Source organism: Lonchura striata, chromosome 8 (assembly GCF_046129695.1).
Source record: "Lonchura striata isolate bLonStr1 chromosome 8, bLonStr1.mat, whole genome shotgun sequence".
NCBI classification, from domain to species: Eukaryota; Metazoa; Chordata; class Aves; order Passeriformes; family Estrildidae; genus Lonchura; species Lonchura striata.
In genome coordinates, this window is record NC_134610.1 from 9,616,695 (window position 1) to 9,639,609 (window position 22,915).

Genomic DNA, 22,915 nt, shown 5'->3' on the forward strand with positions numbered 1-22,915 from the left:
AGGCTGCAGAGGCGCAGCCAGTTTGGGTGGAGAGCTAGTCCAGGGAAGGCGTTGGGTTTTAAGATTTGGCCTCTAGCGATTCTCCCAATAGTTTATTGTGCAGGGTCATGGCGAACTTCATGATAATGGAGATTACAGTGCAGAAAACTCATGTTGGGACTTTCAGATGGCTTTGGAGGCACGGAGAGTCCGAGGGACGCCACGTGTGTGATGACACTGGCAGGCTGCAGTGGGGCCTCGCCAGAGATGCATCGGCGTGGGGAACCAGATCAGGCTTTACTTCTTTACACTGACGGTGGCAGAGCCCTTAACAGGATGCCCAGGGAGGTCGTGGAATCTCCCTCTGGAGACATCCCAAACCCACCTGGCCGCGTTCCTGTGTCACCTGCTCCAGCTGAGCCTGCCTGGCCGGGGGGTTGGACGGGATGATTCCAGAGGTCCCTTCCAGCCACAACAATTCTGTAGGAGTTGCGCCTTGTCCCTGACACCGGCGGCGGCCGCTCGGGCCTTCTCTCCCCGGGAGGCCCGCTGGGCCCCGGCCGGCCCCGAGGGGCGCGGGGCCGCTCCCGCCGGGGCCGATGCCCCACGGGTCCGTCCCGCCCCGCCTCCGCTCGGGGCCGGCGCGGGCAGCGCTCCCACGGCCGCGGCGGCCTCCTGACCCGCGTAACCCGGCACCGCCCGCCCCGGCAGCGGCCGCAGCCCCGGCGCGGCTCCCGGCTCGCGGCTCGCTGCCCCATCGCCGTCATCCCCATCCCCATCCCCATCCCCATCCTCCTCCTCCTCCCGTCCCGCCGGTCCTCCGGGCGCGTTTCCCGTGGTGCAGCGCGCGCGCGGCGCTCTGGCCGGGTGTCGCTGTCACCGCCCGCGGACGCTCGGCGGAGCAGCAGGAAGGAGCCGCCACCGCCGCCGCCGCCGCCGCTCCCCCCGGGCTCCCCCCGCCGCCGCCGCCGCCCCGCCGGCCCCCCCTGCCCGCGCCCCGCCGCCCCCGCCATGCCCGGGGCCGCGGCACGGCCGCTCTGAGCCGCCGCCGCCGCCGCCGCGCTCCGGCCCGGCCCGGCCCGGCCGCCTTCTCCTCGCAGCGCTGCGGCCGGTAAGTGCCGGCGGGAGCGAGCCGGGGCCGGCGGGGCCGTTCGGAGCGCGGAGGGAGGGCGGGAGGAGGAGGAGGACAGGGAGGGGAAGGAGGGGAGGAAGGAAGGGGGGGCCGCGGCGCGGTGCGTCCCGCATGGGCCGCGCTTGGCCCCGGCGCGGAGAGGCCGGCGCGGAGCGGGGATGAGGAGGCGGCGGGCGCCCTCCGCCCGCTGCTCCCGCTGCTCCCCCGGCCGGAGCCGCGCAGGCCGCGCCGGGGCGGCGGGGATGGGGCCGGCGGGGCTGCCTGACAGACGGACAAAGAGCTGACGGACGGACGGACGGACAGCGCGTCCCGCGGGCCCCGTCCTCCCGGGCCGTATCCTCCCGCTGCCCGCCTCTCCATTGTTCCCGGTGTAAGATAGGTGAAGCGTGCCGACCTGCGAACAGTCATTTCGTTTGGTTTTATTTCTGCATAACCTTCTCAGAGTCTCCTCTCAGCTGCTCGGAGGAAGCTTTTGCACGGCACCTCTTTTCCCCAGCGTCGGGAGCTGCTAACAAGTGCCAGGCTGGAAGTGGCTTGGGAGAGCAGGGGGGACCAGTAGGAGTTGAAGAGAAATTAGTTGGGCTTCAAACACTTTCACTCATCAACATCATTCCTCCCCCGATTCCTGCCAAACCTCAGCTGGGGTGAGTGCAGCAGCGTCTGCATTAAGCTGGCTCATGGAAAGGGAAGACATTTATGTTGCAAACATAGATCATCTCTCTCTGATCACTTTGTTTTTGTAAACTGTTTAGGGCAGCTGTGAGAGATTTTGCAGAATGATTTAAAAAAAAAGTACACGTGTGGAATCCAATGATCCAAACTTTAGCCTTGCTTTGAAAGTCTGCTTGGAGCATGACCTATCTCTGTCTGCATACACGTGACATTCTGGTCCAAGAAGTTGAAGATGGGAGAGATGTCTTAGTCCTGATGAGGAGCATCTTTGCCAGTGGACAGGACAAATGACAGAGGACTGTGTTTTTTCTTTTGAATAGGATCTCAGTTGCTTTGTTTATTTCTGTACTTATTTGCAAGTGTCAGTAGTACTTTACAAGCTTGCTAGGAGTATATACATGGGCCCACCCATCATGCTTCAACATTTTGGAGTGCCCGTATCCAATTTTGTTATTGTAAGTGGTATAAATTTTGTAGCTATTCTGCATGAGTTGGGTGAATATACCTTGTGAAGGGAAGAAGTAGAAAAACAGTACTACCCTGCATCAAATTTTTGCAGGTGTTCTTATCCTTTCTCAAAATCAGTCCAGATAAACCAGTGGTCTGATTGAGACTTAAAATCTGTCCTGCTGTGTGAAAAGTTTGCATACCTTCAGGCCATGTTAGTTTTTCAGCGTTCACTCCCAGTGTTTGGGTTTGTGCATTGTCCAGTGACAGCTGTCATCTGCAGGAGCTTTGGCTGCACCGGAAGCTCTGGAGCATGTGAGGCCTGCTTTCCTGTGGATCTCATGGGATCTGCAGCCTCTTGATGCAGGGGACACATACATTCATAGGAGAGACCAGCAAAGCCTGCTTTTGTTGCAGTAATTTAGGAAAACAAAATTCAGTTTCAGTTGCAGTTTCCTGAAAACTGTTGTCATGGCCTTTCCTCATGAATATGCAACTGAATGTATGTGTGTGTTCAGTTTCCAAAATTGTTTTCTTTGTATTTTTTTCTGGATGTCTTCGTGCCCCTCTTCCCCAAGTATACATGTACTTAAGTCAGTGATCTGATATAAATGAAGAAAGCTGAAAAAGATGAGGTTGATCTTTTGCATTTAGACTGCTGTGTGCATGTGTCCTCTGTCTTTGCTCCTCAGGCTGAGACCTGAGAGATGTGTGTGTAGTCTGTGCTTCTGTTATTCTGTCTTGTCCATGTGTGCTTCATGTCTGCTGTATTGCAAACATACTTTGTTTATGGAAACATACCTAATATAATGGATCATGAAATCAAACAATTAAGTGGGTAAGTAGCTACTTGAACAACCACAGTGATTAAAAAAACAAGGGAGAAGAATTATTCAGAATGTGAAAAGTTGTATTGCAGGCTGAATTGTTCATCTGAAGGAACATATACCTTGGGAATATTGTTATGTAGTTTTTCAAAAGTGTTTTTCCCTCTGAGTTCAGTGTGTAGAAGTTTATTTGTGTGAGGATATAAAGCACTGTGGAGTGTGAAGATGTTCTAAAGACAGTTGGTGTAAAACCATTGAGGCTGGAAGTTCGTACTTCCCTCTGAGAATATCTGTGTACCAGTAGTGTTAGAGTTGAACTATCAGAATGCTAATAATATATTACTCTAGTGAAATATGGTGACGGTTCACATCAAAGAGTTTATCTCACTTCTAGATACGTTCTTTGCACCACAGGTTCAATAATACAGATTTGCAAATAGTGGAGCTCAGGGTATCAGTTGTTAGCAGGTGGATTTAGGTTAAACATTTAAAAATGTACTAATGGGCAGGAAGTGTTTGTATTCTAGTAATCTGGGGAGAAACATGGTGGGTTTGGTTTTTGTGTCTGCTACAAGACATTGGTGATTTTTTTGTGACTGGAATCTCTGTAGTGTCTTCCTCGGGCGAGGATTGCTGTGAGAGCTCTTACAAATGGAGACCTGTCTGTATGGAGCAGCTTGATGGAGTGGGCCTTAATCTATCAAAACCCTTTTAAGTGTTTAGCATAATTTGGGATTAAGTTTGATTTCATTTTGGCTCTAATATAAAATGCATTTTTCTTTGTGAAATAGTGGAAGTTAAATAAGAAATAGTAAAACTGGTAGTGTCTTTTGTAAATGAAGATACTGCTGTTACCCTACACATGGAATGAAGCATCCAGCTTTCTTGTCCAAAGTTAACATGTCTTATATGTTAAATGAATGGTACAAGCATTGAAAAGTAAGCACCAGTGGAAATATTTTTTACTTTGAAGGCTCTTAAATGGGTCTAACAGAGAAATAATAGGTTTTATTTAAAATAAGTATTTCCTCTGCTTTTGCCTGGCATTTTAATGATAGCTGCCTTTCAAGCCAGCATCATTTATGATGAAATAGATTCAAGCCTTCAGCTTGCAGTCTGATCTGCATAACTGAGTGTTTAAAGACAAAAGTGGTCCCACAAAGGCACCATGGATGTAACCAGACATGGGTGTCTGCTTCTGTCAGGTTGCAGGAATTATGTAAAGGATCAGTACTGTGATTAAGTTCCGCTTTAATTTGTTTGGGTTTTTTTGAAAGAAATACTTTGGGAAAATTATATTTCTTGAAGTGCTGAAATTCATGATTTTTTTTTTCTTTTTTCAGTTCTGTAAATTAGTATCTGTGCAGAAACCCTTGTGGCTAGTATTGAGTTAGATGTACAAACCTACTGGTTTTTAATAGCTGAGACATAGCTATTGACATGTCAGCAAACCACAGCCATTGGCTATAATATGCCAAGCACAAATTTCTGTCTAACAAAGGAAAATCCATTCAGATTTTCATGAGATTTATTTTCATTTACAGAAATGGTGTTAGTTACTTTATTTCAGTACTTTCCAGTGAAGTTAAATACACAACCCCATCTGTTTAGCTCATTAGCTGGTACTCTTTATACAATTTAAATATACTTTTTTTAATCTACATAAAATGGAATGTTTTATACATCAGCAGTAATTCCATAAACTGCACAAGTGATAAAATTTTAAACTATTTAACTTACAATTTATTGTACAAATTAAAATACAATAACATATGTGAGTATTCAAATATTATATGTGATTAAATTATCTTCCCCTGACTCCATATAGAGATACTTTTTGTATGGCATTCATTAATGTTGGATAAAATACTTGGAAAAACTCTATAATATGTTCTCACAAAACTTGATTGTAAGTGTGTCCCAAGGGAAAATTCACTGTCTTTTAGAAAGACTGTATAATCCACAACATACAGAAGGGTTAGAATCTCCTGACTACTTCTTTCACACAATCAGAATGTTATTCTGGGAGATAATATGGAATACTGCTTTGGCTCCAAAATAATTTTTAATGTACTCTTAGGATATTATCAGTGTGTTAGTATATTCCAGGCTATGATATCAAGGGGTAGCACTGTGAATACTGTAATGTAGTTAATGTATTACTAGGTTATATTATTTTATTATTTCATTGCACTTTTGAAAACAGCAAGCCATAGCTCAATAACAGCATGTGTATTGGCCTGATCCTGGAACTGATACGCTCTACTGGCATATTAGTATCACAGTATCTGCATCTTGTCACGGTATGTGCAGAAAATCTTAAGACAGTGCTGTCTGATTCTTCCCTTATGACTAGGATGACATTTTTATAAGCGCAGAATTAAACAGTCTGATGATAAAATGAAATCTGTGTGGGAAGAAGTTCCAACCTGCAAACAGCAGTAGACTGTAATTTATGAACAGCCTATCAAATATAAACTGTCTAGATCTCTTGCACTGGAAAAAACCAAAAAAATCCAACATAAAAACCAAAATCAAAAATCAAAGTGGCTGTAAAATGTCCATAAGCCAATTTCTTGATATAACATGTGATATTACTCATGTGTAAGGCTGTTGTGATATCTGTGTGAGCTCAGCTATGTGACTGATAGAGCCTTCTGCTCTAAAATAGTTTCAAATGGCAGCTGCATCTGCAAGGTTAAAAGATGCCCATTCATAAAAACCTGTACAACTGTCTTAAATGTTTTTGTAATCATTTCCCATAAAGTCTCTATTAACTTTTGCTACTTATGCACCCCACCACGGATATAAAAGACTTCATTAGAGAGGTTTACAATGCCAGTAACATCGTGACCAGGTCATGTTACCTTAATGCAAGAGGTGAAGTGAGAAATACTGATGCTGTGCAGGTGTGTCATAGTCATATGATCACTAGCACTATTTAAGAAAAGGGAAAACTCAACTTTTTACATTCTCTGAATATTAATTGCTATGTGATTGCCCTGAACATTTGTCAGATTTTTCTTTTTCTGTTGTTAGGATTGTATTTGAATCAAGGAAATGGTGATAATGCTCCTAAAAAGTGTGTGTGCATGCAGATGTATATGGAAGACTCTAATAGCATGTATTTATGATGCTGTCTGGCCTAAATCTCTAGTCCTGGAGAATGAGAAATGTTCATCATAAAGTGAAGTTTATTTTGCCAAACAATAAGCAGCATGTTTTAGTGCCTGGGATGACACTGGGAAGGGGCAAAGCAAGGAAGCAGTTTCTAAATGCAGTGGGTTTCTGCAGGTATCTGTGGGTACTGAAAACTCTCCAGGCTTGCTTTCAACAAGTGATCTTTAGAATTGCCCTGCAGACATTCTTCAGTTTTGTAAAAGCAGGGAAGAGGGAGCAAAGTGAGTATGTAAGCCAAGAAATAAATACATTTCACAGGATGCATGGAAGATTTTTTTAGTCTGTAGGCATTATAACAGTCAGAATTTCCAGATTCAGTGGATGATTTCAGAGTGTGTCAAATAGGAGTGCTCTGAAGGAAATTATCATCTCCTGAGGCATGATTCTCCTCTGGTTTTGACCACATACACACAGTGGTTTCTAACATAGGTCACTGTTACATGTCTGTCTCTATCAAACAAAATACATGTGAAATGGATGGCAATTGCCAGGCTTTTAAGTTGGTCATTTATAGCACTGAGCAGTTCTTGATGCAACAGTAACTAACTATATGCATAAATTTAAGACATGTTCTTTTTTGTGTCTGTAAAGTTTATTTTAACAAAGAAGTTCTTCACAATAGATTGGTAAACTCTCCCTTTTTGCTAGAGTAATCTTGCACTGCTTACTTTGAAGAAAAGTTTTGTATTGGCCACTGTAGATCAGCTGCAGAAGGAGGTGGTCAATCCTCAGGGCACCAACATGTTATGCAATTATTTTACCAAAATCACTTGCAGATTTTCCAGACATGCCCATGAAATACTGGTTTTCAACTCCTGTTCTGACCTTATAATTGGTTTTCTTGAAAATAAAGTCTAGTGTGAAGGTGTCCTGAGTGAATATTGCTTTAACAATATCAAATAAAAATGAATCTTTCATATGGGAAAGACTGCTGTCATCCTTCAAAGAGGAAAGCTTTATTAGGCTGTGGTTCTCAGGAGCTTCCTCTGTCATGGTGAATCTGACAGTTGTATTTTGTGATGAATTTTTGTGTGAGTCAGCAAAAAGATGTCAAAGTTATGTGATTGTGTTCTGAGGAGCAGGAAAGCTTGCATTGTTATGGGGTATAATGAAGTAAGGAAAAGCTACTTGACTTTAGTGTTGTTTTTTCCTGGTAGAGATTACGAAGTTGTCTTTTTAAATGACTCATAGAAGAGAATTTTTATGTATTTGAAATGTGTTTTTTTATGATCACCAGTGATAAAATTAAGTTACTGAGAGGGGAATTAAAATAGGGTTTATAGAAGAGGAGCACACAGAGGATGATCATCCAGTTGTCACAGTATTTTGCTGGAAGATGTGAAGTAGGTGGCAGTTTGTAGACAAAACCAGTGGGCTTGTTGTCTGAATCTGACAGTGAAAAGTAGATCATGCAACCCAGGCATGTTCAGCTGGTGCCTGGTAGGAATCAGTGTTACACTATATTGGATCAAATGTAGTGCAGCTTTAAGTGTGAGTTTACTGTCACTTTCCAAGGAACAGCGATGTAAAAGGAGAAACTGATAGAAAACTTAATCTGTCAATTCTTTGCATGAGCTCACATTTTACTGTCTAGGGTGCCTTTGTGTCACTCCTGGATTCCTTGTAGGTCACAGGACAGGCAGGGGACTTTCTGCAGTTGTGGTGGTGATGAGAGAGTGGCTGCACATGCAGAAAAAATGGAATCTGTTGTAGTTACATTTTACGTGCCTAGAATTTGCTGTAACATTGGGCAACTCTTCATTTCCCATATTTTGTTGGACACAAGTTCAGCAGAGAAGCCTTGGCTCTGGTTCTTCTATCTTGGGTACTTGAATAGGTAGTGTTGGGACAAGGGGTAATGAACTGAAGCAGGGTAGATTTAGAACAGCTATTAGGAAGACATTTTGACTGTGAGGGTGGTGAGACACTGGAAGAGGTTGCCCAGAGAAGCTGTGGATGCCCCATCCCTGTCACTATTTAAGTCCAGGCTGGATGGGGCCCTCAGCAACTGGTCTAGTTGAAGGTATCCTGCCCTGGCAGAGGGTTTGGAGGTAGGTGATCTTTAAGGTTCCTACTGAACCAAACCATTTGAGGATTCTGTAACAAATGGTTGCTGTGTTACCTATGGGACACACCTGTGCATTGAGGGAACTGGGTGAGTGCAGCTGCATTGGTGTGAGACTCTTAACATGGATGGATGAGGAGCCAATATCTGGAAAGCAGTCCATAAAGGTAGAATATGCTGAATTTTTTTCTTCTTCTCAATCCTGTCAGAATATTTTCTGGCTTTACAGATTGCTTTCCTGCTTACTCAGTAATACAGATTATATTGAATGTATTCCACTAAGATTTGGCTTAATCATGAAGTTACTTGACTATAGGTTTTCAAAAAATTTCAGACCTGTTTGGAATGGTAGCCCTTAATTATTGGTCTGTGAGTTAATGGCATCAAGAACCTTCAGAATTTTTATTCCTAGTAATTACAGGAATTGTTATAAACATGTATCATATCTTTTAATCATTCTGAATTCTTGTTTTAGTGTATTCTAGGATTTAATTAGTGTGAATTAGCTGCAGGGCACAAAAGTCATTGAGGTAGAATCCAATTTCCACAACCTTTTTATTCAAGAGGGCACAATCCTGAGAAGTCTGTGTTTTATTTTTTGGATTATTTTCAGTGTTTGTCAATGGGCCAGGATATCTGTGTTATTATTGCTCTTATAAAATTGTTTCTACACATCTCATGTTTTGGCTTGTCTCAATCTGAAAATGGGCTTAAGTGCCTGAAAATTGTTTGAGAAATTTAAAACTGTAATGAGGAAAAATCACCTTGGGATATGTGGTAGAAGTCAGTGGGATTCCTTGTTCATACCATTTTTGAACAGTTACCTGGAAGTTCTTGCTGAGGTTGTGGATAGTCTTTTGAAGAGGATACACTGCAGAAGCACACTGGATTTAGTACTTGATTTGCCTTTTTTTTTTTTTTTTTAAGTGAGGGTCATTGAGATTAAAAATGAATTAAAAGAGGCTGATTTACAATTCTGGAATTTTATGTAAGTGGGATAGGAATAATTCTTAGTTGAGTTAATCTCACCACAAGTGTTGGTTAGCAGTAGGGAGGTGGTGGATTTGTTGCAACAGTGTGGAAAAAAAATCCTAACTGGACATGAGTATGTTCTTAAAAAAACCTTCTTTGTTGTCTTGGCAAATGTACATGGGCTGTAACATGCTTGTGTTCCGGGAGGGGTTTTGAGAAAGTGACCTGGTTGCTCACTTCCATGATTTTAGAGTTTATTTCTACTCCTTCCTCCTCTGGCTGATTTCATACTATCTTTAAATACTAACACATGTCAGTTTTATGTGCTGAATATTCTGTTTATTCCTGATGAAAGTGCTTGGTACTGTTCTGATGCTTTAACAGAGTGCTGTTTAGGCCACAGCAATCCCTGATTCCACTGATGAAAATTGCTCCTTGGTGCCCAATTTGTAACTGCTTGAATATTTGAAGAACAGTGATAGATTTTCTTTTTCTGGCTCAGTGTTGATCAGTGTTCTCCCTAACATAGTGTCACAACATCTCTGCTCTTTGATTTTTATCATGCTTTAAAGGAAAGAAAGGGCTACAACCAGGGTATGCAGGTCAAGATGCTGCCTCTAGTGATACCTAAATCATTGTCATTGCACTGGTTTTATATTCCAGAGCTGCCATCTCTGAAGAGTCCAAATGCTTTTTGGAAATGTCATGAATATTCTGTGATTCCTTTTCTTACCTGATGAGATTATTAATGGGCTTATCTTTTCCATTGACTATATTACATGTGTGTTGCCTCGTGTTAGCAAATGTGAAGTAGATATTTAATTTTTAGTTGCCAGGTGTATTAGTCTTATAGAATAGGTAGGTCACTAAAAGGCCTTTTTTTATTAATATAGGTAGGATAGATAATTTATTTAACCTTAATAAAGGTTTGAAGAATGGAGCAGTGAGTAGAGATGTATGTCTTTGAGTTTTAGGCTCTTTCAGGTCTCCTGGCCCAGATTTTTGACCCCTGAAGGTAACACTGTGGTATTTGAAAAGCAGTAGAGAAAGCATAGGATTTACTTGGTCTGTCTGGAATGAATCTTTTGCTAAAGAGGTATTCATTCTATCATGTTTCGGATTAACTGGATTATTTGAGCTTCTGTTCCTTGTGTAGATAGATGAAGGGTGTGTTTGAAACACAGTTGAAATTAAGTAAATATGCATTAAAAATGAAGTTATACTGAGGTATGACAATGCTTCCTCTGCAGAAGAATGAGATGAGAAAATGTTCCTTGCCTGGTGGAAAGTTGATCTAGGGAGAGAAAAGAACATTTTGTAGAATTTGTTTTGAGATGTTACACAGAACGTAATCTTACCCTGAATAGGTTTGCTGAAATGAAGTTATAGAAAAAATGCCTGCTCTATGCATGGTGGTGTGCTAAAATTGAAATTGGAACTTAGGAGAATGGTTCCTGAATTCTAAAATACTTGCATTGCTTTCACAACCTGAGTGCCCATGTTGAAATAACGTCAAGTGCTGAAGTAAGATCTAGAAATACTACCTGTGCTCTGTAGGATCAGCATTGTTGATATTCATGGCCTTCTCACCTATGGTTTAGAATAGTGTTGGTTTTTTTCCTGTAAGTTTTCCTTGTGCTGTCATGTATTTAAATGAGGAGTGTCTTCCAGAACCTCTAAGATGGCTTTTGCAGCTAACTTCCAGTTTTTTTGAGCAAAACTTTCTTGGTTATACTTCTGTTAGCTTATTGTCCAATGTTATTTAATCTGTGTGGATGTATTAAGTAATTGTCTTGAATTCTTCTGTAATTACTGCTTTTCTTTAGTACACGTAGATGGTCTTTTAGAAAACAAGTTGAAGTAAAGATATTACAAGAAAAGCATGGTTTTAAAAGAGCAATTTTAGGTGTAAATTAAGTAGGCAAGCCTTAAAATTGCAGCATTGAGCTTTACCTGTGCCACTTAATTTTACCATCCTCCTTATGGTTATATTATTAATATATTGCATCTTAATATTATGCCATATTATTTCATGATACATGAACCCCAAAGCCCATACCTTTTTGAATGTCCATGAATTGGATAAGCAGCTGCTCTGTACTTTGCTTTCTTCTTGTTGCATAACGTGTGTTCTCTTATTGTGCTTTGCTTAATCCTGCTCTGAGGGCAGAATGAATATATTACTTTGTGAAATTTCTGTAATAGTTATCAGTAGGCTTGTGAGGCCCTCAGAGATAATGTCTGCTGCTCGCTTCACACCTAAATCCCAGGTGTATCATTGATTTAGAGACACAAAATGAAAAGATGGGAGGGGGAATGATTTGCCAAGATAACAGATTAGCCCCAAATGCAGTGGCAGAGCTGCAAAAAGCTAAATCTCTTGTAGTTCTGTTGCATCATGGTGGCAAACAATGTTTCTCTTTTCAAAGTCTTATTGTCATGCTTACCTTTCCTGGTAAGCACCTTTTCTTTTGTGGCAGTCCTACACTGGTGTGCCCCATTCCTCTAATCATTCTGCACCAGTGGTTGCTCCATGTTAGTTGGAAACCTACTGCTGGTTGGGTTTTTTGGTCAGTAGTTAGGTCCTGGGGAGGCCAGACCCCTCTTACCCACCTTCTCTGAGCAGTTTTCTCAGCCACTGGTCCAGGTTTACCTTCCCATCCGAGGTGTGCTGCCTTCTCCCCTCAGGCTGCAGGAACAAGAGCACCAAAACCGATTAGTTCACCCTTGTGACCTATATTGAATATTGCTTGCTGTTACAAGTATTTTACTATGCCTCAGGGAGAGGAAATGGATATTTCTTATTTTATGGCTGGAGAATTGGTGCCTGTGAGCAAGACGAAAATTTGTGTTTGGTGTGGATGTCCATTGAGCTCTTTAAGGGCTTTTTTTAAAAATTAAAATAGCAGCATTGCATTCATCTTTGTATTTTTAAAGTAGTGCTGTAAGTGACGTAATTGCAGCTCTGAGTACTCAGCATTTTGGGTAAATCTGACCTAAATGTGTCAGAGTAAGCAGCCAGAAAATGTGCCAAATATAATTATTGATCACCTATTTTTAAAAAACTTTTGTAGAAAGTGCTTGATCCTATTTTGCATGGTAGGGTTCAACTGCCTAAATGGTCACAGCTTTCTTTTCTTTGCTCTGTGACTCACGCATGTTTTGGCACTTGTAAGAAGCAGAGAAAGGATATTATAATCTGTCTGACTAGTTTCACATATTTTTATGGAGCATTCCATCCAGTGTGCTGTAGAAAACCACATATGTATATATATATACACACACACGCATGCACATATATTTATGATATTTGTATTTTAAAGAAGTACAGTACCAGTATTTGTGCTTGGGATTGCCTTGTCTCACTTGCAGAATCTTACACTCAGCCTTGATGAACTTCGTGAAGTTCACAAAGGCCCATCTCTCCAGCCTGTCAGGGTCCCTCTGGATGGCATTCCTTCCCTCCAGGGCATCCAGCACTGGTGTCTTTGGGACCTCGCTGGGGGTGCCCTCAGTCCCAGTGCCAAGCCCTGAGGAGTCCCACTTGTCACTGGCCTCCCCTTGGACATTGAGCCATTGACCACAGCTCTCTGAGTGCAACCATCCAGCCAATTCTTTATTCACCAAGAGGAAGGAAGAAGTGCACACCCATGTACAGACCTTTGGTGTTTGGACCAATTTGAGAGCAACAGCAGGTTGTCATCTTCTGTAAAGCAGCACTAGCATAGTGCTTGTGATGAGTAGAGATGCACAGATACTTGCAGATAGTAAAGAAGTTGTGAGGCCCAAGGAGTTTAAGGGCTTTAAAAAAAAAAATCATATTTTTAAAAATCTGTGCATTAGAGGAGGTACCAGTGAGAGGGTGGACTCTCAGAGTTAGGAGGAGAGATTGCCCCTTCCAATGACCTTAGCTTTTAGACTGGCTCAGCTTTGTGATAGAACTGCACTGTTGTCAAAATCAAAAACCATTTGACGCACTATCTGAAATATTTTTATAAAGTTTCAGTTTGGGGCATGCATGAGATAAATGAAATTTCACAAAATTTTCACCAGTTGAACTGAAGTTATAAAATGTTACTTAGAAGATGCTAGGTAGCCTTAGTTATGTGTAGTGCTTGTTTTCCTAATTATAAATGTCATCAGAAGTCCCCAGAGCGAGCACTTTTGAGTGTCAAAGTTTCATGGTGCAAAGACAGAAATCGTGTGTTGTTCTTCTGAGGTTAACTACTCAGTGGGAGAAATTCTCAAAAATAACTATTATCTAGTAGTTTATAATTTACCACAAAACCAATGGCTTTTTCTTTTCTAGACAAAAAGTAGCATTGCCTGTGATTTTTAGGCTATTTAAAGTATGTTTGTGACACTGGTGACACCTCTGTGGATTTTGACATGGCACTGTGGCTTTTTAAATACAGCATCACAAGCTTTTCTATATGCACATTTGATAATAAATTATGTCTCTGCTGGTGATGATGGAATACAGATTTCAGGATAAGAAAGGTGACAAAGATTTTCACACATGGATAATTCTATGCACGAAAAGGAGATTTTCTGTGAGTAATCCTGTTGATTGTAATAGGACTATTCACAGCTCAGTATGAGTGTAAATCTTGGTGGAATCAGGCCCTGCACTGGCATGTGTTCAGCAACATGGAGCACTCAGAAAAAGCTGTGCAACAAGTCATACGAGTGTATCATACGTTACCTTTTAGAATGTGTTGATTTTATGATCTGTTAACCTTTTCATGATAATTTATGTTTGATTGCTTTCTTTTTGCATGTCAACACATTCTAATTGATTCTTAAAAATACTTGTGTGTTAATTTAAAAATAGTTCTTTTAGCTGAGTGTTATTTTTCTGAGTGGGAATAAGAGAGAATTTTATTTAATGTTCTTTATTTAGAACCATTAAGAAGGGTATTATTCTTTACTCTCTAGGCTTCTGTGGTATGGTAAAAATTGAACCTTTGATATTATAAAAGCTAGTTTTGTTTCCTTTTGTATTGGACTATGGCCATATTTTAATAGTGCAACTAAATATATTTTATGATGTGATGAGAGTAGTCAGCATTTTTCATGGTTTGATAGGGATTTAAAGTGGATGTTAGGAACCTGTTCAGTTCTAATTTTTCTCTTCCTTTTGGAGGGGCTTGAATTGGTGCTGGTTTCATTCATGGAAATGCTTAAACCTTAGTAGTTTTAAACGTGCTATTGAGCCCTGTTGCTTTCTCTTTCTTCATTAGCATCAGGAATTGTAGAATTATTGGTGACTTTTATACTTCATTTTAGGAGGAAGGCATTTGAGAATGTAGATAGCCATTTTCCCCGTGGTCTGAATTTGTTGTAGCCGTTGGGTATGTCTGGGTGGCAGCTCTGAGGTGTTCATCTGTGTGTGCACATGGCCTTTGTGGAGCAGTTTCACAATGCACTTTAATCTGATCCAACAGCCACTGACCACTCCTGGGAGAAACTCCTGTTCCCTGCTCCTGCTTCCTCACTGTCCATCTCCCGTGTCCTCCCCCTGCTCTGTCCCACTGACACAAACCTCATGGCTTTTCTGTGGGAATGGTTTTGTCCAACTCCCTTCTCAACAGGCAACAAAGAGGTCTGAGGGAGAAGAGGTGCAGGACACTCCCCTTTGGGCAGGTACCCCCTGTATTGGATTGTTTCTTGCAGTGTCATTGAGAGTTGGGTAAATAACAAAGCACACCAAATGTCCACTGGAATGGCCTATCAACTGTAGTTGATTTTGTAGAAGTTTGGCTATTCAGAAAGGTTTTACTAATGCCAGTAAACTGTTCTGATTATAAAAGTGTTGATTTTTAAATTTGGAGTAAACCTTTCCAAAGTGAATTCCACTATTCCACTAATTAGGGAAGGAAAAAACTCTGTGCTAGAATGAGAATGTTCATTTGGGGAGTTTTATAGATTATGTACACTATATTAATTTAAGCTTACAGTTTACCACAAATAATTGCAGCATGACCATAGAGATGAGCCCTAAGAAACTGAGAGGTTTCCCCAGATCGCCTTTTGAAAGTTTATTCTGTGTGCATTTTGCACAAGTAACCTTCATATGTTTTGTAGTTTGAGCTCTGCATGTACTTACTCCTTCTTCCCAAAGCTCTTGCAGCAAGGATGTGGAAGGAGTGCTCAGGTATGTGTTCTGTAGCTTCAGTTATTGGCTCATTAGGAATTTTGCCTTGTCTTTAATGAAAACACTTCCCAAAATGTGGAGCTAAAATTATGTCATCAGGCTACTCCTAGTGTAAGGTTACCCTGAAACCATTTAATACCTTGGGCTGAGCACAGTGTCAGCTTTTGTGAGGGGACTCTTGGAGGTAGTTTTCATCAGAACAGTATCAGATTGCTAAAGGCTAGTTAGAATTGCTGTTGTGCATCCTGGCCCTTGTGTTTGAGTTGTTGTATCATAGAAAATATGGTCAAAGAGAGCTTATTGCTATAATGAAAGTCATATTTCTGTCACAAGTCTTTTCTACAGCCTTTCAGAAGGAGCTCAGGTTTAAACCAGAAGAATAGTTCTATTTTAACAGCTTTCCTTTCATGTTTCCCTCAGCCTTCTTTCATTCCTTCTTGCTTTGCAAAAGTAGGGAGAAGATAGTGTAGGAGAGAGGGTGGAGTGGGTTATGGATATAGAAAGCAGCTAATCCTGCTTTTTAACACTTAAAAGGAGTAGTAGAAGTTCTAGAACAACACAGACTTTTCGCAGGACACTGTTTACAAATACAAAATGTCTATCTTACTTAAAAAGAAAAAGCAAAAACATTGATTCTGTTCTACAAATAGATACTAAATTGCAGATGATTTTAATTTTTTTGTCTCTGCTGTTAATCCTTAAATGTGTTTTCTTTTCTCCTCTGTCATAAATAGTCTTTTAAATCCTGCAGAATTCATGATTCTGCACATACGGATTTTATTTTTAAAGTGAACCCAATTAGTATCTCTGAGTACTTGCTCATTAAATTAAATAATGCCTTATTTCATGCTTAAAAAAAGAAGGGAGAAGACAGAATAACCCTTAGCATCAATCAAAGTGGAGAACAAGAGCAAGACCTGGTGTTGTACTCTGATGACTTACAAATTTTACTGCTTTCCTTCCGGGTCTCTGTTCAAATCTCCTCCATAGCAGCCACCATCCCAGCAGACTTTTTGAATCAAATAATGTTTTCTCTAGATGGTATTTTTATTTTTGATTCTGAATTGAAATGTTGTCATGCTTTTCATGCAGCATGTTTTCATTTAAGTGGTTGTTTCTTTAATTAGGAATATTGTCTTTGCTGCTCAGCTCTCCAGCTCAGTGCAGAAGATTTTGGAAAAGCTGATGTCAGGGCTCCTGAAATGAATAGTTGTGAAGTGCAGCCGGAGGCTCTGGCGAAGCAGCGGTTTCTGAGCGAAGCAATGTGGTTCACTGGCTGGGGATGTGCTGCAGGCAGCTGTGGAGCACCCTGTGAAAAGAGAAGGTGCTGGCAGGGTTCTGTGAGACCTTTTCCAGGCAGTCCTTCCCCTTCCTCTCTCTCTTCCCCAGGGAGCTCTGCCTGTAGATGTCTCTTGTCAGATGCTTTCCCTACAGTAAAGGCTTGGAGAACCGCTATCAAGCAAAATGTATTCTTTAAACATTTTGTTGACAGCTATTTTTCTGTCAGTTTATAGAGGAACTATACACTATTAAGAAAAATAATAAAATTATGTGGTGAAGCTTAATAGAATTTCTGAAATTCCATGAAAAACATGTCTGCAATAGGGATTGCAATGTCTTATGCCAAGAAATTTGCTTGTGTGTGTGTGTATGTGGTTTGCATTTTTGTAGCTTCCCTAGAGATAATCTCTAAGTAAGTTGATCTTTATTTCACAAATGCATCTTGCACTTAAAAATGTATTTAATCTTTGCAGGCTTGGTAAAGTGTTCCTGTTTGAATGCTTTTAACTTACATTTCTTTATCACACTGTCATTCTTCCAAGAACACTTCTCATCTTCAATTTGAATGATAGGATTCCTTTTATGTGAGCCGAAAGGTGTCACTTGACAAATTACAAGTGTTTTACTGAATTAATTGCATTTGGGATGCTTCTTGCTTGGATTAATAGCCTGTTTTTGTTTGTGGTTCTTTGTTTTAAAACATCACCTGTAAGTCACGTAACTTACATTGTTTTTCATTACTTCTCATATGCAGCCTAACACTTTGAGTTCTCACTATTTTTCTTTGAAAAGCCAGGTGTTTGAAAGCCTGATTTAATAAGCAGTGCACTTACTACACCACTTCTGATATGACTCAAGATCATGGCTAGAAGATAACTTGAGGGCTTTCAGTTGCATGACTGTGCTAAACCTGCTAGTCAGGGTGAGAAAGAAACTCTTTCCATATCCGTGGCAGCTGAGCGAGCCAGCAAGACCCATGAACACCAGTGCACAGCCGGCCTGTCCTCTGGGGAGCTGCTGTATCTTGCCAGCTGTCCCAAGGTTTGGCATGTCAGGAGTCTTCCTGCCTCTGTTGGTGAGAGTAGCAGGCTCTTCTGTGTGGTTAACACTCAGCTTCTTAGTCTGCCTAACTTCCTGCCAGGAAGTAGCTTTAAATCCAGGATTTCCGCAATTCCTACCTAATTTCTGAGTGATATGGCCATATCGTCCTCCATGTGGAAGAGCCTTCTGTGCTGTTCTTGCCAGTGGCCTGAACAGACAGATTAGGGCCACCATGTTCTCACACTTGGTGCTGTTTGTTCTCCCTTGAATATGCTTCAGCATCTTGAGTTCTTGTATTCTCATACCTGTCCATGTAATTCCTGTGGAGAATCTGCAGTGACCTGATGCTGTCGTATTTCTGTAGTGTGGAACAAAAGCATAGTGAATGACAATTTGTGTGAGATGTACCCTGAGTGTGGATTGAATTCAGATAAAGTCTGAAATTAGTAGATATATTTGTTTTATTTTCCTTGAAGTCTGTCTTTCAAGCTAGGTATTTAGAATGCTCTACCAAAAGAACCAGTCTCAGCCTTAGGTCTTTTGCACCATCTTTTACCATATCTTAAGAATTTCACTTTTATTTCACCTTTCTCACTTGGCACAGGATATTCCAAACCAAAAAGATGATAAATTAATCCTCATTTTCTTCTTTTATGATGTTGTTGCAAGATCTCTGGGAGATCTGCATTGGTGGGAAGAATACAGCCTTAGTGCTGTGCCAGGTTTTGTTTGTTTGTTTGTGTTATTGCTGAGAAACTATCAGTTTGGTTTCCCAGTTACATCTGAAAAATACTTCATGGATTATATAATGTCTGCAAGTGGCTGTATGGCATACCAGACTTGCATTTTCTGTTGAAGACATCTCATTCTCTTACTCTAACTGGATTAATTTGAGAGTCAGTTTGTCACATAGCACTACCTGAGCATACTCAAGGCATTAAGAAATTGTTGTCCATATTTGAAGACAGATACTGTGAAAATCAAAAGCATGATTTCAAACTTACGTTAGAATTGCAGGAGAACTAAAAAGGACAAATCACAAGCATAAATGTCCTGAACAGAATTTTTCCATGTTCCTCTCCTGTCATGGGTGGTTTTGGTCCCTAAAATGGACTTGTTATGTAGGAAGGAAGAATGCTAAAAAGATTGATGACACGGTCATATATAAAGACATTTAGCTTGGTGACTCTGTCCTCCTGATTTCCAGCAGATCCAGGCTTACTAAAAATAATAAAAAAAGTATTTACCTGAAAAGCTTCTTCCTTTGGTGTACTTCTTAAATATTTGAAACTGAGAGAGGTCAGACCATCCTGGCTGTCAGCTTTTCTGTGATGTATTTGGAAGTTTAGAAACTCTCACGGTACAGAATAGGGACAAATGTTCTTTCACTTTTGAGTTATAAGACATGACTTGCCATCAGGATGTGTGAATCGGCATTTTACTTTGAGGTGTGTTGTGAGTTGTTTTTTTCTTTTTTCTTTTTTTTTTTTTTTAAGAAATTGAGTTAGTTTTACTTTCAGAATCTTAAGAACCAATATTAATATTAATGTAGGAGAACTTCATGAGATTTTTTTTCAGCTCTTTCAGCTGGTGCCTTCCATTCCTACCAAGTAATCGAGGATCTTACCTAAAAAGAAACCACTACTTATTTTGTAAACTTGATGTAGTTTGATATAAAGAAAGCTTCACAAATATTAAGATACACTGAGAGTTTTTGAAATATATTCATGGAGAAGAAAATTATTTAGAAAGTGATCAAATGGATCAGACTGAATATGGAAATTTAGACACCTGATGTACATTTATTTGATGTAGTGTTTTTGCATGTTGGCAGCCTGTTAGACTGGCATGGGCTGTTGTGGTGCAGTTCTGCAGTGATGGCCCTGCTGGTTTTAGGCAGAGACCTGATTTCTGTGGACATAACCCATAGAGAGACCTGATTTCTTTGGTTATGAATAGTCATTGTGAGCTGCAGGGAAGGCAGCATAGCCTCTGACTTTAGACTTGAATGGAGATGGATCCTTTCTCCATGCTGCACTCTCAGGGGGATGGAATTTGAAGCGGATGTCTAGCAATGTACCCACATCACACCTGTATCCTAACTCTGAATGCATCAAAACCAAAGGTGCTGCTGCTGTTGTGATGCTGCCCAAGGTCCCATCTGGTGCTTTCAGCTGGGCCTGCTGTGTGTTGTCCAACTCCACTGTGCTGCTGCTCGCACCCCTGTGTCTGCTGTGGCCTGTGTGTTATTGCCTCTGCTCTCTGGCTGTGGGAGCAGAGAGGTGGAGGAAGCATGTCTGTCTGTCTTTCTGTTGGTGTGTCTGTCACAAGGAGCACTGAGGAGTGGGTAGTAGGGATTATGGGCCTGGGGAATAGGGTGAAGGAGACTGACTGCTCTGACTGGACATCCAGTGTGCCAAGGAGGAGTCCTAGAACTACCTTGCATATATATTGATTAGTAGAATGAGAAGACACTGCCACTTCCAGCTTCACAAAAGCCTCCTGCTCTGTGCTAAAAACTAATAATGTCATGATACTTGTTAGAATATTGTGAATTGTATTGCTTTTCATGATTGGAATTTATATTTCCTCACTAATGCTCCTGCTCACTGTGACTGTCTTTTATGAACAGCTTTGACCTCTCTATTTGAGTCTTTATTTGATGTATAGCTTTAGCTATAAAGTTACATTTTCAAGCTATTCATAACATCATTACAGAATAGCTTGGGTTGGAAGGGATTTTTAAAGGCCATCCAGTCCAACCCCCAGCAATGAGCAGGGACATCTTCACTTAAATCAGTTTGCTCAGCCCCATCCAATCTGGCCTTGAACATTTCCCACCTCTCTGGGCATTTTGTGTCAGTGTTTCAGCATCCTCATTTTAACAATATTCTTCCTTATATCTAGTCTAAGTTGACCATGTCTCCATCCAAAACCATTACCTGTTGTCCTGTTGCAACAGGCTCTGCTAAAAAGTTCTTTCTCCACCTTAAAAGCTCCCTTTTAAGTAATGAAAGGCTTCAGTAAGGTCTCCCCAGAGCCTTCTTTCTCTCTAATCCTGTTGGCATAGCAGAGATGTTCCAGCCCTTTGATAATTTTCCTTAACTTCCCTGGACTTGCTCCAGCAAATCCACATCCTTCTTATGTTGTGGCTCCAGAGCTGGATGTAACACTGGAGGTGGAGTCACAGGAGAGTGGAGTGGAGGGGCAGAATCACCTCCCTCCACTGCTGCTTTGGATGCAGCCCAGTTTTCTCTTGTTTGTGGATATTAAGATGTTCCCGGAGCTGCAACGTGCTGGGGTAACAGCAGTGGAAGGGTAGTGAAAGGACAAGGAAGTAGGAAGAACAAGACCAATATGAAAGGTGTTTATAAAAGACAGTCAAAATGGAAAAAAAGAACAGAGCAAAGAGGGCATACAGGAGAAATTTAAAAGTTTTCTAAGGAATGAGAAGGAGGAATTAGCCGTCATTTAATTTACTTTTGCCAGTTGTCAGGAGCGCTGATTTGAAACCTTTTATTTGAAAATGTTCAATTGTGTGTACATGCAAAAGGAGAGAGTCTTTTGACATTCCTCAAAGATACCCAACTTTTGGTTCTTACTCAGTATCAATTTTAGGACTGCATGTGTGTTTGTTGAGTACTGACTTCAGTTCTTATAAAATGTTTTTAAGTAAAAAATTTTGAGCAAGCGCACCAATTGTAGATGTTTACTATTAAAACTTTCTTTGTAGGTAATTGCACTTAAGAATGAACATTGAAGACAAGCTGGGAGGATTATTTCTTAAATGTGGTGGCATAGACCAGATGCAGTCATCCAGGGCTATGGTAGGGATGGGTGCAGTATCTGACCAGTCTGGAGTATCGCGAGAACGGCAAGAGGCAGTGCTTCAAGATCGGACTATGCCGCACCAGGAAATTCTTGCAACAGATGAAGTGTTACAGGAAAGTGAACTTCGACAGCAAGAGATGATTTCACATGATGAACTCATGGTCCATGAGGAGACGGTAAAAAATGATGATGAAATGGATGCACAAGATAGACTTCCTCAAGGGCTGCAGTATGCTGTTAATGTCCCTGTAAGCAATTTCTTTGTGAAATATTGGAGAGGTTACTAGGAAGTTTGATCTGGTAGTCTAATCCTACTCTGGCAAGAATCTATTAATTGCTTGTTTGGATTTTGATTATCGAAATATTTATGTAATTTGCCTCAGGCTGTGGATAAATTTTGCCAATTAAGTATATCTTTAAGTATCTGTTTTATAAATATTTTATAAGCAGGCTGTTACCATAGAACTAAAGTGTTAAAATGTGCTCCTTTAATGTTCAGGGGTAACTACAAACCGGAATAAATAGTGTTATTAGAAGGTGCATACTGTTTATGCTGTTCATAGTACTGTTTAGTTGCTTTTGCTATAGGAAGCATCTTGTATGTTTTTAAGGTATGTGGACGCTTAGCAATTGCATTCACACTGCAGGTTGGACTGTGACACTTCATACATGACCATAAATATGCCCCTCCACGGAATCTCATAGAAGGCATACATTGGCTTTCCCAGAGAGCATAGAGATGACTTCCTCTTCAAAACAGAGCATCTGTCTGTAATGCAGCACACCATCACTGTTACCCTTCAAACATAAAGGACAATCACCAGTACTATAAAAGTAGATAGCCTTACACATGAAGAATAATCTTCAGAAACACAGCACTGTTAAAACACTACTCTGTTAGCTGTAGATCAGGTGGCTCAGGTGTTAGAAAAATGTAAGAGTATCATGGTCTTCATTAAAGTTCACATTAGATTGAGATTTTTAAATTTTTTTTTTTCAAAATCTTCATTAGAACTGGTCTTTTTTTTTTTTTTTCCTTAAAAATACTTCTGTCTTAAATATACAATAAACTATTCCATTAAATCTTATATTGACAACAGCACGGACTAAAGTAAAATAGGTATGAAAAACTGAATGGTTTTACAGATGGAAGTGATTTTAATATATTAACTGATCTCAAAATCACCACAGGTCAGGAAAAAAGACCTTGGGAGATGAATGAAAGGATACATCAAAATGTTACTGAGGAAATTAACTGTGCCCTTTTTATTTAAGATACATATTAATTCTTTCACTTAAATTTCTGAAAGAGTGAAACCAGAAGATAATTC

At 40.7% G+C, this 22,915-nt stretch overlaps 1 protein-coding gene across 6 annotated transcripts in view; it reads left to right on the plus strand.

The window, feature by feature from the left end:
* The first annotated feature begins 1,005 nt into the window (after positions 1-1,005).
* ZNF148 (zinc finger protein 148) overlaps positions 1,006-22,915 on the plus strand; it is a 41,508-nt gene continuing 19,598 nt past the window's right edge. For 3 of the 6 annotated variants that reach the window (XM_021526038.2, XM_021526039.2, XM_021526040.2), the window contains exons 1-2: positions 1,358-1,755; positions 21,487-21,832. In XM_021526038.2, coding sequence (XP_021381713.1) covers positions 21,503-21,832 — 330 coding nt within the window. In that variant the 5' untranslated portion in view covers positions 1,358-1,755; positions 21,487-21,502. Of the gene's footprint in view, positions 1,091-1,357; positions 1,756-19,809; positions 21,833-22,915 lie in introns of those variants that run through there. The other 3 variants (XM_021526034.3, XM_021526035.2, XM_021526037.3) reach the window with 3 other exon arrangements.